Consider the following 15,341-nt stretch of genomic DNA (forward strand, 5'->3'; position numbering starts at 1 on the left):
AAGCTGAAGGGTCGCTGGTTCAATCCTCACTTCCCCTGGAGACGAAGTCAAAGTATCCTTGAGTAAGATACTGAACCTCTAATTCCTCCTGATGGCCATCAGTATGCAGTTCAGGTGTACTGTGAAAGCAGTTAAATCAATATAATGCTGTCTGTGAATATAAAGAGGTTACAAAAGATTAAACTACTCTGAATCAATCTAACCAACCAGCAATTTGTCAAGATAATCGAAAAAGTGTTTTGATGTGTTTTGTTTTAATATAAACTCAAAGGTGCTAAAGAAGCACTGTGAAAATATTGCTTCCTGGTGCTACTCCTCAAGCTCCCCCCTCATCATCTGGTTCAAACCAGTTATCAAGCATTTGGTCAACTAAAGGTCGCACGGCTCGGCGGTGGAGTGCCTGTCTAGCAACCAAGGGTTTGCTGGTCTGATCCTCACTTCCCCCAGTGACCATGTCCAAGTATTCTTGAGCAAGATACTGAGCCCCTAATTGCTCCTGATGGCCCTGCAACAGACTGGTGACTTGTCCAGGGAGAACCCCGCCTCTCACCCAATGTCAGGCAGGATAGGCGCCACCCCCCCCCCCCCCACACCACCCGCAACCCTTAATGGATAAGGGATATAGAAAACGGATGGATCGTCAGCTAAAAATGTGCCGGCGAAGTATGTTCAAGGTTCAAGGTTGGTTTACAGCATACTCCAGGGATGAGTGTGTGTGCGTGTGTGTGTTTGTTTTGGGGGGGCAGCTTCAGCTCTGTCAGTGTGCTGATGGAAGCTACTTTGGAGCATTCAGTCTGGAAAAAGATGCTTCGAGGCTAGAGTGCAGACCACAGTGGACCAAGAAAGATTGGCAGTTACCAGAACCACCAGAAAGACGCTCTCAGATGAGGCACCCAGATGTGCGACATGTTCATGAAAGGAAGACAGGGATTGTAGCATCAGTCAGTCAGGCAGCATGCTCCTCTCTACCAGTCAGACGGATAGTGGATCTGTCGCCCTTACAAAATACACACTGAGTTAGACTTTAAATCCGTGTTTGCCAGTTTATACTGTAACAAATGGAGTAACAGCTGAAGGACTTGAAGACTCAGTATCAGAATCCCTATCAAAAAATGGCCTACATGCGTTTGCCAGTCCATACCCATAAAGTAAGTCCAGAGACATTGAGGCAGAAATCAGCAGAAGGATGAACAGCTTGACCCTGGGCACAGAGGCCACCTGTTACAAGCAGACTAAACACACTAGGGAGGGAAAGGGTGAAAGCGATCAGGGTGGAGCCAGTAATCACACAGGTGAGGACACATGATGGCTGGAGCTGACGACCTCGATGTGAGAGGTGAGTGCGGAATACAAAATAAAATACTTAACGTGGCCTGAGAGAAGAGGAAGGGCAGGAGATGACAGCTGTCCGCCAGCAGCAGAGGCTTCACGAACAAAGACCCAATGTGGTGACTTAATAACAACAGAAGCTGAAAATCAAAGATGAGAATCCAAGGTTTGTGCTGTTACTGGATGGCAGGAGCACAGAGGAGCATGTAAGGTACACAGACCTGTGTATCTGCACACACACAAAATCACACAAGTACATCGTGCTCACTGAGAGGATGGGATTCATATTTGCAAGTTCAAGTAACACAACACAGAACACAGAAAATATCACAACAAAAGAATGCCTCTTTGCAGCAGTTGCAAACTATAACCCTGCAATTAACAGGCAAGAGCACACAAAATCTGAAGCACCACAGATTCCGCTCCCTCTGCCTTTTAGCATATTTGGGAATCTTCTCATTTATTTCATGACACACTGTTTGACCTTTTCCCCTCTCTCCCTCCCATCGTCTCTTATGCTCCCCTACTTTACCAAGAAATTGCCATGCCATGACTCAGTTGGAATAAATTTCAACATCTGATTGGTCCGTAAGCAGCCTTTTCACACCCAAGAGAGATAAGAGAGAAGAACATTAAGTATACTCCGACTTCAGTGTCTTCTGCTGCAGCATGACCTTAAAGTAATACTTAACATTGGCTTGAAGTTAATGGTGCTGATGGAGTCACAAAGACTTGGTGCTGCAGTGAAAAAAACATCTGTGGGAGTTCACGACACATTTGTCATTAATTGAAAGAGAGAATACGCTCTTAGGGTGGAGTATCACTTAAAAACACACGAATGAAAATGTGTAGCAGAGAGCACACCTCATGAAAAAGACCCTACGAAAGCCGTCCTTCCAAACATAAACTTGAGGATGTAATCAGGCTGTTCACGCTAATAGTTGAAGTGTTTACTGGTAGTAAATAGTATTTAGTTTTTTGTATGTACACATGTGCAATGCCAGCAAAAACTTTAAGGCAACATTATGCAATCATTTCATATCTTTTAAAAATAATGATTATGGAATTGTATCATTTTCTTGGGGATGAAACCAGAGATGATGTCACTGAACTCTTCACACACACACACACACACACACACACACACACACACACACACACACACACACACACACACACACACACACACACACACTTCTCCTAGGCCCCTCACTTCCACTTTGTTCAATTTTTAACATTTTACAAAATTATGCAGCGGCATTGAGGTCAGATCAGGGAGTTTAGTTACTTTTTAATGTGTTCCAGCACAGCTTTTGCGCAGCAGGATGTGGTTACTTAATGAATTATACAACACGATACATAGACCGGTAGTATCATCAAGTGGTCTCACACAGATTTCACCCTGATAAATGCTCAGTGGTGCTAATGCACTGGTTTTGTTGTGTTCTGAAGAGTTTAGGTACAAATCAGTGAGTGTTGATTTTTGTTACTGCAACTGACTGAAATATATCAATTTCTATGAATTTGGAGTACATCAAATAGTACCAAAAGACATTACAGAGCTCTGGTTTTAGAGTAAAAGAGCCACCTCTGTTAGAGCAGCTTTTTCCTCACCAAACGCATTTCACTGTAATTGTAAAAGACAATATAGTGCATTCATTTTAGACAGGAAATGGAAAGAAATGTAAAATGACTTATTGAATGTATTCAAGGTCTGCACAAATTTGGCATGTAATAGTCTGGGCTTGCGTTTTTAATTAATTTTTTTATTTAAATTACAATATACATTTAGAGTGAATGGACAGAAATGCTTCCCCACTCAGACAGGATGTCCCTCTCAGCCAAGAGAAGGTTCGGCCCCTGACACTTGTTGCTCAGGCCCGAATAAAAGCTGCACCAGCAAAGAGCAGGCTCTTATTCCGACATCAGATTTACTCTCTGTATCCACTATGTGGCACTATGACTGAAATTCAGCTTGGTGTCTTGAGGCTGCCGCTCTCAGAAATCATGTAAAGCTTGATGAAGACTAATCTGCCACCACATTAAATGGATTTGATGAAAATTGGCCATACAGATTTTGCGTAATCCTGTTGACAGGCAGACAGATGCCACTTAAAACATTACCTCCTTGGCAAGAACTCACAACTGCAAAATAGAATCAATAAATATGGAATGTTTCTACAATTCAGAAATGGATTAGCTGGACAGAGACCATGACTTCAGTTTATCTAACTGTGAACGTTCAACCCAGACTGAAGGAGAGCAATTTCACATAAAAACAGTTTTTAGCAGTCAAACTGTGCAACTCAAACATCAAAGTGAAGTAATAGTTATTATGGGCATTAAATAAAAACTTTCATAAGTTTGTTGTTATAAACTTTAAAGCCTTTCCAAACTTCACTGCTTATGAAGTCACTTGGCTTGCAGAACAGCCCTCAAAAGTGTATCTGCATTACTCAGCTTTTTTTGTAGAGTCTGATCTGCCCACCAGTAGCTGACTCCGGTCCATGGCAAGCGGACTGCAGCCCGCCGGATGACTCTTAAGCCCTGGTGTATAGTGATACTACAGTTATACCTCTGAGACACTTGTCACTACATCATACAAAAAAAAAGCTGTCAGGATACAAAAAAGCTAGTCGCAGTGAACACAAATCACAGCCATGTGGTTTGAACTCTACAACAATAGCATAAAACTCATGTCAAACTTCCAAAAACTCACATAAATGCAGTTTTTGTTGGTGTAAATCCCATTCATCCATCCATCCATCCATCCATCCATTTTCTACCCCTTATCCTGTTAAGGGTCGTGGGGGGTGGAGCCTATCCCAGCAGCCTTCAGGTGAGAGGCGGGTTCACCCTGGACAGGTCACCAGTCCATGGCGGGGCCAACACATAGAGACAGACAACCATTGGCTCTCACAGCCACACCTACGGTCAATTTAGAGTCTGGATTAACCTGGTCCCCTCTTGATGTCTTTGGACTGTGGAGGAGGCTGGAGTACCAGAGAGAACCCAGCAGGCACAGGGAGAACATGGAGACTCACCCAGAAAGACCCCGTGCTGCAGCCGGGGCTCAAACCCAGAACCTTCTTGCTGTGAGGCGACAGTGCTGACCTTGGTGTGAGTTGTATTTTTTATTTATTTATGTATTTTTTTGATTGCTGTTAGGGTTAGCTGTTAGGAGCTCCTAAAGCAGCCGCTATCAATGCTGATCATATATTCCTTGTTGACTTTCAATGATTTAGCCTCCGACCCATTTAGTAGGTTTTTTTTTTTTCAATTTTTTCAATGTGGTGTACTAGCAGAAAAGGAGAGAGGAGCTTTTAGCGCAATCTACTCTCTCATAAATGAAAAAAGTAAATGTCAGGCCAAATAATTGTGCTCTGCTGTTATGTGTACATGGGCAACTTTGAACTCTGGAGTAACTTTTGGAATTAGCCAAAGACCCCGAAGTCTTAATTACAGAGTGAAATGAATAAAGATGTGAGACACTGCTCTTCCAAAAGGTTCCAGACTGATGACTACGCTGGCTTTCACAACATGAAGTATCAAAAACTCTAAATGAGTTCAATCTAAGTTCTCATGCAGTTTCATTAATTTTATTTTTAGCAGATGGAGTAAAACCTAGGGACAAAATAGGAGCTTTAACTTTAATGAGGTAGTCATACGCTTGTTGCGTGCTGTCAGTGCTTTGTTTAGTTTGAGGCGTATCGTGACCCTGGTCTCAAACTCCTGCTGTTATTGTGTGACAAGGCTCCTTGAAGCTGTGACCCTGTAACTTACCTGACTCTCCTCTTCTTCTCCTGACTCTCCTCTTCTCCACCTCTCCTCCATCTTATACACTCTCATCTGTCAGTCTCCACATCTCTTTTGCTCTCCCCTCCTGATTCTCTCTCTCTCTGTTGTACTTTGTGCTCTCTCTCCCCTCCCCTGTGCTTCTCGGTTTGTCCCAGGTATGACATTTTTACTGTACATTCGGGTGCACGTGTGTGTGTGTGTGTGTGTGTGTGTGTGTGTGTGTGTGTGTGTGTGTGTGTGTGTGCTACTGAGCTTGGCCATCACACCAGCTGCAGATCATCACACCCACTGATCAAGCCCCAGTGTTATACAGTAGGTACAGCCGTCCGGTCAACTTACATGTATATCATGGAAGCCACATATGTCCCAAGTTCTCCTATGCCTGGCTTTGTGATCAGAAACTGTCTTTCCTGATTTGGCTGTCGTGTCCCATTCTACTTCACTCTCAGTCTCCAAATCTGTAATTAAGACGACCTCAATTGCTGTTCAACACAACTTGTGGAGATATAGCCACAAGTAATTCCCAGGAAAACCATGAAGGTCCTTGACCAATCCCTGCTGGGATTGTGCCTTGATAGTGCTGGGTTCCTGCCTGTAATGAGATCTCTCACGATGATGTAGTGAATGCTGGATGGACTCATTATGCCCCTAAAACCCATAGGCGTAAACTCGTATGTAGTCCCTGTGAGGGCCCCAAGCCTCGGCCCTTCTCTGGAGTTCTGATTTGTCTTGAAGGTCCATTGCAGTGTGGGGCTTTGATTAAGTTAAAAGGTAATTTTCCTTTTGTACAAAAACAACACGCATCAAACACAAATCAAAACAACCATGCGCCCACATACACCACTGATACCCATTTTCACATCCCATTACAGTTTTTCTTGCTTGTTTATTTTATTGCTTATTAATAACTATCACTTTACTTTTTGATTCGGTGTACATCTCCTGCCTTTGTTGCAGCCTTTAAGGGACAGTCATAAACAAATTGGGGACTCGTCTTAGAGAAGTGCCAGGAGGTGTTCATATGTTTTCTTTCTTTTCTTTAAATTTGTAATTTGTAGTTATTTCTATTGATTAAATCACATTTAGTTGATTACTTTTTGTTTTGAGAGTGCATGGCCAATTTAGATAACTGCATGTTGAAGGACGTCTTCAACACGGGGGTTTGCCCTTATGGGTAAATGACATCACAAGGACTCCTTCATTGCCGCGCGGGGTTAATCATGTATGGTCATGTTTGAGTGCTTGGGGAGATGTACTTGATAGTAAATTTGAGCGCGTTAAGAAATGTGTTTGCTTTGGTGTTTTTGCAGCAGACTTATTTGCTTTCAAGATGTTTTGCAGCAGATATTTACTGAAGATTGAGGGGTGTTGATCCACCTGTGTGTATGAACTTGTTACCTGACGAAGTGCTTCTCCTGGTAGGTTCAAGCAGCATCTCCCCTTTGGGATTTGTTGGGGGGGGTGGGGTGCAGTGTTGGGGTACAGCAGTTAGAGCTTCTCAGGAGCTCTTAGTGCATAATCCTGCTGCAAAGCCTATGAAGACAAGGGGGGAGTTGTGTAGCTCGGTTGTCAGATAAGGGGGAAGTTTCGTTGGGGGAGGGGGGCTGTGTTTGCCTTTTTTTCTGCATTGGTGGGTCTAACATGTTGCATTCTCATTGTCCTTTGTGGTCCTGTATATTTTGTTAATGATGGAAATGAAATAATGATGGATGAGGTAAAATCATTTGTAGAGGCAGCATCTAGAGGTTTCTGGATGAGAGCGCTAGGGAGCAGATTGTCAAATTAGCTGATTATTATAATGTTGGTGTTGGTGATAAAAAAACAAATGAGCATGTTGGGTGATGCTGAGGCTTCACTAGCGAGCCCTGGGTTGACTTTCAAGCAGCATGAAAACATTTTTCTTTCCCTACTACGGGCACTTTGCACCACCCTGGAATTTTGACTGTTGCCAGCATATCTGACTGAACATATTTCCAGTCTCAGCCAAACAACCCATCCATCCATCCATCCATCCATCCATCCATTTTCTACCGCTTATCCTGTTAAGAGTCACGGGGGGGGGGGGCTGTAGCCTATCCTAGCAGCCTTTGGGCAAGAGGCACGGTTCACCCTGGATGGGTCACCAGTCCACGGCAGGGACAACACATACAGACAGACAACCATTGGCTCTCCCAGCCAGACCTACGGTCAGTTTAGAGTCTGGATTAACTTCATCCCCTCTTGATGTCTTTGGACTGTGGAGGAAGCTGGAGTACCAGAGAGAACCCACACAGGAACAGGGAGAACATGGAGACTCACACAGAAAGACCCCGTGCTCCAGCCGGGACTCAAATCCAGAACTTTCTTGCTGTGAGGTGACAGTGCTGACCACTGCACCACCGTGCCGCCCAAAACCACCCTTCACTGATAACATTCTACTTGTATTATTAAAAAAACAAAACAAACAAACTTATGAAAGTCAGAGGGTCAAAGACTTGAAATACTTGGCTCCAGACTAACATTACACCCTACTTACTTTATCCCTATGTCACCTTCCTGTCCTGTCCATTATCACTCTCATTCTTACTCTTCAATTTCAGGCAGATCTGAAGGTGATAACACTGTCTGACCTGTCTGGGGTCAGCCTTTGTAGCATCCTGCAGCTCGATCCTTGTTGTCCATCTATCCGCTGATCTGTCACTCTCCTCTCTCTCTCTTCCTTTCCAGCCTCCTCAAAGCTCCCTGCCAGTTTATTTGACTGACATCTGAACCCCCCCCCTCCCCACATTTCTTTAAAGTCACTTCTCTTTTAACTTGAATATGACCAGAGTGAGAAGTTGACAGGTAGATGCTGAATAATGGATTTGCACACATTTTGAGATTTCCACAAATTTCTGAGTAGGGAGAGGGAAACAACATAAACTTTCAGGTGGCTGGAGAGGGCCTCTTGTTTTTTGGTGCGAACCATTTGCACTGGATGATTAAGAAATCAAAACATGGCAAATAAGTAATCATAACATGGTATCAAATTGTATTTCATGGACACAACGTAGTGGAAACGCAGGGCTCCATACAAATATGAAAACATTAAAAAAAAAATCCTCTGAAATGGGGGTCTGTCATTTTCTTTAACATGTCTGAAATGAGAACGTCTCCACTCAAACTGAACAACAAACTTAGATGTTCACTCTGGAGGTCTAGCCTCCTTCAGTCCTCGTCTTATGTTACGGGGCGTTCCAAAAAGCCACGCAACACAGCAATGCACATTTTGTGCATTGCTGTGTTGCGTCAGAAGGCCTTTCTTTGGTTCTCGCATTTAGAATCAACCCACACTCTTGCATTGCCACCTGATCTAATTAATGCTCTTCCAGCCCTGAAACTAGCTCAGCCCACCTGAAATCTTTCCGTTTATCCTGATGAGCCACTGAGATGGAGGAGTCATAGGTAGTTGCTCATTCTGAAGACCTATGGTCTTATTTACATCAATATTTCCAATCTCACACTTGCGAAAAGCATCCTGTTCTATCTGTCAGCTGTTTCCCTGTGAGACAGATCATGACTTGGCTGGTTTTGACCTGGAGTGCGTCCACTTCAGTGTAGAGAAGAGGCAATATTTACTCAGATTACTTAATGAGAGAAAACTACAGACACTAGACAAGAAGAAATATCAAGAAATGTAATAAAAGCAGAGTTCTGTTCTTGCCTGTTCACAGGCATTGAACACTGTTCAAACTAAGGTCATAAGTGCAGCTGGGATACTTTACTTTTCTTTGAAAACTTTCACTTTCCCTTCAAGCAGCAATTACTGAAGTGTAAGTAGATATTGAACAAGAGTCCTGTCACTAGAAATGAGACCTAATTAAATCAGCCAAACTTTCTTGATGACACTTCTGATTATTTGCTCCCCTCATCGCAGCTTACTGGATTGGCACTGGAGGAGCATGACGTCTAAGAGAGGATTTGAAAAAGTTTACTTTCTGACTAAACTTTCTGAGTACAAAACCACCCTGAAGTACATCTCCTTAATGTGCCCACGCACCAACCAAGCAGAACACTTCAGTAGTAAGAGGTTTACCAGAGATAAACGTTTGTCAAAGCAAGTCCAACTCCCATCAACGCTGTCGTTCTCTGTCTGATGTGGCTTCGTCTCCAGCACTCTCATGAAGTCACTCTGATTGTTGAAAGCCTTAAACGTGGACGAGGCACATCCCTCATAGTTTGGCCTACATACTGAACAGGGTAGAAAAACTCGTCGCTACCGTAATCATGTATCTTAAGGAAGGTTTATATGAGGGATTGAGGACAGAGACCATCTCAGGTCAGCTGGAGCGCCGTGCAGAGGGACGTGGAGGCAAATGTTTGTGTTTCACTTTAATCACTGTGCTAAAATTACATTTCCATTATGATTAGGAATTAATTATATATACAGAAAAAAAAAATCCACATAGTCATTCTTATGAAAGAATAAAGTGGCTGGAGCATTCGGGGCCCATCAATACGAGGCCCAATTCATTATGTTTATGGTCAAAGTAGAACTGATTCATTTGCTCTTCGGCTGAAATCACATACCTTTGCAAGCAAATCATTTGTCTCTCAGCAACCCAGCAAACGCAGGTTAATATTCTGCTCAAGTGTGGGCAGTAGCCCGGATTTTAGTTTTAGTGACAAAAACAGCTTTTTATGGACAAATGCCCCTGTAGACCAACTCAAACAAATGTTTGTCCCTTTAATTAGAAAGAAAAAAACAGAAAATGTTTCCTGCCTTCAAAATACCGTACATATCATTTGTGCCAATGAAAGGACTTCTCTGTACTGTCTCTGAACTGAAAAAAGCAGGAAAGTAAATGAAAATAACCATAAATTGCTTTCTGTTAGTGGTTCTGCAGTCTGCATTTTCATTCCAAGTTTCCTTTTTTTTTATTCATTTACTGTTCTTTCAACTTACACTCTTTAGCTGTCTTGACTCGTCGTCCATGTGTTGTTCAGTTACTCCCTATTTTATCCGGAACAGAACTGTTTATTCCTTGTGTGTCGCATGCTGCTATATTTGCTGCCTTCAAAGTTTCAACTATTAGCAGTTTCCCAATCTTCGGGTGTTTTCCAAGGATAATTCCTTGGTGGGGTTGGGCTTTCTTCTGCGTCTGGTTCTCCAGTGGCTTCATACATTCAGAGAACTAACAGCCAAATGAGTGTGCAGGTGTTTGTCATGAAAAATGAAGCACAGGACATAATCAGCAGTGGAGAGTAATTGAGTAGGAATATAAATTCACTGCAACTTACAGCAGCAGAGTAACATTGTGTCTTCTTTTATTCACATTAAAATAGATCAATCAAAATGAGGTCTATAAATAGCCCTGCAGTTAGAACCATCAGTGCAGTACATTCAGAGCAGCTGATCATGTCTAAAAATACTGGCTAGGGAAACGGCGGAACGCTGAGTATGGAGCCAAAAATCCCCCTTTGGATCACACAGCTGGAGGACAGCAGCCGTGCTCTACTCTGCTGATGCGTCATGGGCGGGTCTGAGCTCAGATGTTAGTCTTCATTTGCTCCGCCCCTGTTTTCCCACTTGATTAAAACTGTCTCATGAGTTTGTATGCATTTCAGCTCACCTGTTCATTTCAGTCTTTGTTTCCTCTGTTGCACCATCATTTTGTCCACGCTTCTTTGGTTCACTTGAAATAAAGTATCCTCACAATTCTACTGAATTCTTTGTAAAAACCCATGACAATGTCCTTACTGCAGAGTATTCGATAAATTCCATATAATCACCGCTTCCTGTAATTTAGCAGCGGCTAAAACGCTGCCCACAATGATGAATCTTGTTAAATAAGCATGACAAAATATTTTATTATCCATCTCCCATTGGAGTTTTAATCCTGTCTGAATGGGGCCAGAGTCTGCATTTGAGTGGAACAGCTGTCCAGAATTGTCACAGATGACTGCGTTGCAAACATTGAAGAAGAGGGATGACTGTAGAAATTATTACGTCTCACAGGAGAGCCACAGGTGACAATAATCCTGTGCAAAGTGGACTTAGCTGCTCAATGTAATGCAAATGTTTCAAAATTAAAAGTGTCCCTTGTGTCCCTTGGTTTGCTGCTCACACCATATCGAATGCACCACATATAGCAGATACATAATACAGGCGTTCCCGTCTAATATCTCTATAGAAACTCGTGTTAGGGAACATATCTCGGAGTAATCAGCAACACACACACACACACACACACACACACACACACACACACACACACACACACACACACACACTCTTCCTTCTAACTAATGAAGTCCCCGCTCCTACCCTGAACCTAACCAGAACTGGAACTCTAAACCCACACTAAAACTAAGTTTTGACCCTGGACAAGCCGTTTTAAGTTGTACATTCAACATTGTTGCTCCCACAGAGGATGTTGGACTTGGCAGGTGTGTGAGAAACTGAATGTAAGCTTAACGAGAGTTGTTGTGTGCCCATTGTTGAAGGTCCCAGCCTGTAGAGAAGTTGTGTGCATTTTTGCGGCTCTTGGCCTATGGTGTTCCTCTCTATGTCTGTCCGTTAGTAATCGTCTCCCTGTCTGTGCTGGCCATTCCTGACGATAGCTGAAACTCACAAAAAACAAACAAACAAACAACAAAAATAGCACCTGCATGTTTATGTAGAGAGAAACACAGGGCTAAAAAAAAGATGCTGAACATCTTTTCTTGTCATTTCATTCAGCGCACGCTCCCTCTCTGTTTACAACTTTCCGAGAGTCAGTCTTTGTCAGTGTCCTCAAGCTGTCAGCAGGTCAGTGCTATCACATGCCAAAGTCACTATGACAAGAAAAGCAGAAGGTATGAAAGAAACATAGAAATATGCCAAAGAAGAGCAACACAGATAGAGATTGAAAGGCAAACTTTATGACCTCCACAAGACTGACTGGGCCATATGGAAACAGATTTCGGCACGCCGGTGTTCAACGGCAACATAGCACTGAAACTTGTTCAGGGTCTTGTATCAAAGGGAAGTCTTCAGTGCAAAAAACAAAACAAAAACGTGTGCGGACCATGAGTTGCTCCAAGAAACTCTCAAGATACAGTCAAAACTACATATAGAATGAAGGGAAAGATATCAATATTTAGTTTGGTTCAGGGTCTCTCCCCATCTGGATACTCAGACACTTGGAAAAAAAACCAAGACGGGGAAGTCTGGCTTTTCCATCTATACTTGCTGGGATACCAGTTTGGTATTCAGGTGAAAGAATGTATTGTAGAACAGGCTGTTTTTGAGATGGACAACAACGTACCCTCAACCTTTCAACTAGCACCACAGGACTGCATCTGATATTCCAGCCCCTGTTATTGCAACATATCATGACATAAATATGGAGAGCATGTTGTGTTCTCTATATTTGGTCATGTGACCCGCCTTGTGCTCTCACTGCCGCCACCTATAAAACCTTTATGAGTCGGGGTCCTGACTCCTACAGAGCCTGCGGTGAAACAACTTTACTTTATGTAGCATTTGACACTGACACACGGACTACATTTTACAGCACATAGAGCAGCATCAATTATTTAAGTCACGATCCAGTGGGTTTTATTTCTTTGGGTCATTATTATCACCGTGTGTTTACTTAACACTATCTCTCACAGGAAATGTAACTCTGATGATGGAAAAAGAGCTATCTAAATTCAATATAAATTAGTCTTGAAAGCCAATAAATGCAGTGATGAGTTTTCTCTCTTGTAAAATGAAGTGCAACTCACACTAAGGGTCTTCCTCTGGCAGCAATAGGAATCATTTTTATTGTAGCACAACAGAACTAATAGCTCTCCTGTTATAATGATGGTAATATTTGACTTTTTCTTCCACCACTGTAAAAGTAAGACCACCATGACATATGACTTGACAGGGGGAACGTTTTAACCTGCACCAGTAAATTTCAGATGACAGTGAATCCTGTTTACAAAGGATGGCACCTTTACAAGAACGTTACATTGCAGGCAGGGAATGCAGGAATGACGGACCAGTGAATACGATGAGGGGATACAAAGAGCATGTGGTGAGCGTTCAGGAACATCTCAGGGGAGGTGAGAACCAACAGACTGGGAAGTAAGTACAGGAGGAAAAATATGACCCAGAAGGTTCAAATTCCAGATCATTCAAACCATTTTACCTGCATCACATCATCGAATGCAAATGCAGGGAGGTAATCTAGCAGAAACAGATCCAGGAGCTGAAGCAGAGGTCTCTCCTTACCTAACACTCTGTATCTGCAATATGTCTGGATCTGTGGCATTGAGTGAGGCCACAAAGCTGCCCACTGGGATGTTTTCCATCCTGGTGACTGTCAGGGGGTCAGGGAAGAAGACTGGACCCTCATTAATGTCCTGGACCATGATTTGAACGGTTGCTGTGGAGCTGGGGCCATAGCCAACATCAGGAACTAGGGGGTCCTCGTTCTTGACTTTGATGAAGAGCTTGTGGAATTCCATTGCTTCATAGTCCAGGGGCTTCATGGTGAAAAAAAAAAAAAAAAGAATAGGGAGAGTGGGAGGAAAGAAGCTCATGATGACACCCTGTCTTAAGATGACACCAGATGAGACGTGCAGGGGGCTGTTTCATGTGCTTTACCTTGACAACAGACAGCATTCCCTCGTTGTTGTCAGGGTTGGTTTGGATCTCAAAGCTCTGTGTAGGATCTCCATTGATTATGGAGTAGATAGCTCTCCATGCTCCTGTGGCTGGATTGTCTCTATCGTCTACTGTCAGGTTCACCACCACGCCCGTCGAGCCCTCGTACACATGGGCCTCGAACTGTTGAGACAAAGACAGACAGATCAGGATGAGTGAAGACAACTGAGGATATCTGGTTGTGAGACGGTGTCTGAAACAGAGTAGCTGCTTTGATTCGAGCCTCTCAGATCTGTAACAGCCGGTGGCAAATGTGTTCAGACTGAATGTGTGGTTCATTTTGATGGATAAAGGAAAGGCTTCTGTCTGGGGTGATAATTTTCCTGTTCAGTGACATAAATTGGGCTTATTCCTAATCTGCATGACCCCACATCCAGAAAAGGAGAGGAAAGGCAGCCCGGTTCGATTGGTTTGGATCAAGGAGATGTGGAAAAGATTCACACTTAAAAATAGTCACTTTTGTCAGTCCTTTTACATCATCAGCTCCACACTGAGAAGCAAACAAAGTTACCTTTGTATTCTTATCTTTTCTGGTGTCACAAGAAGCTTAAAAGCAGATTAGTCTCATGAGACTGAAACTATTTCACACACATCATAAACAGACAAGTGGTTTCCAAATCCATCGACTGTTAGATTGTGCATTGATTTTATCCCAAATGAAAACATGTGTCTCATTTGTGGTGAAGGGATGCTGCAATAAATGATCCCAAACAAGTGTTAATGCATCTAGAAATAAAAATGCACAGATTTTAATCCCAAAGAATGTCACCAAAATATCAGCTAACCAGAATCTGGTGCCAGGGCAACTAGTTCTGGTGCCTCTACAACAAAGTAGGATTAGACAGCCTGATAATTTCAAGATCAAGCTGGGATATTCTGTATAATGAAGGTGGCTGACTTTTTAACAAACTACAAAATACACCATGGTATCATAGGCTGCAGACCGAATATTAAACATCAGTGTAGGGCTCATGGAAAGTTCTCTCAGGAGTTTGACAGAAAAATCCCCAGTATTTTCCCTGGACCACCCCTATGAATGATATAAATGTTTACATTGACCAGTCAGTGGAATGTATTTATGGTACATAGCCAGTGGAGTAATCACAGTCTGACTGACTGGCTGACTGACTGTCTCTCTGTGTTCCGTCACAACTGCAGGAATTACCCAGCTGCAGCTGAAAGAATGATATCAGTATTGATATTAAATACACTATCACCAGTGCCACCCAATTTATTTGTGGCAATCAAAGGGGATTATCATTAGATCTATTTGTGCTGATTAACAGTGAAATTAAAATTCTAGCAATTTCTCATTCAGTTGGCTATTTATTTTCCCTCCTGCTCTGGTTGTTACTTTTTACTTGTTTTCTGGATCCCTCATATTTGTGAAGGTATTTAACTGTGTTGAGTTGCTCTCCACCTCTTCAATGTTGGTGATTGGTCATCTAGTGCTGGCTCCGCCCCTTTCATTTTAGTGTGCGCATAAACAGCTGGGCATCGCTAGTTTGAGTGTGTTGATAACCACCATTGTAGTAATGGTTACCGCTGCCTGCAG

The 15,341-nt window shown here is 42.8% G+C and overlaps 1 protein-coding gene across 1 annotated transcript in view; it reads right to left on the minus strand.

The window, feature by feature from the left end:
- The window catches only part of cdh13 (cadherin 13, H-cadherin (heart)), a 467,163-nt gene that overhangs the window by 58,815 nt on the left and 393,007 nt on the right, over positions 1-15,341 (minus strand). The window contains exons 9-10 of the mRNA XM_086208214.1: positions 13,727-13,909; positions 13,352-13,605 (exon numbers count right to left, since the gene is read on the minus strand). Coding sequence (XP_086064340.1) covers positions 13,352-13,605; positions 13,727-13,909 — 437 coding nt within the window. The remainder of the gene's footprint in view (positions 1-13,351; positions 13,606-13,726; positions 13,910-15,341) is intronic.

The sequence above is a fragment of the Aulostomus chinensis genome, chromosome 7 (assembly GCF_037954235.1).
Source record: "Aulostomus chinensis isolate RoL2024-O1b breed Wild chromosome 7, RoL_Achi_v1.0, whole genome shotgun sequence".
Classification (NCBI taxonomy): Eukaryota; Metazoa; Chordata; class Actinopteri; order Syngnathiformes; family Aulostomidae; genus Aulostomus; species Aulostomus chinensis.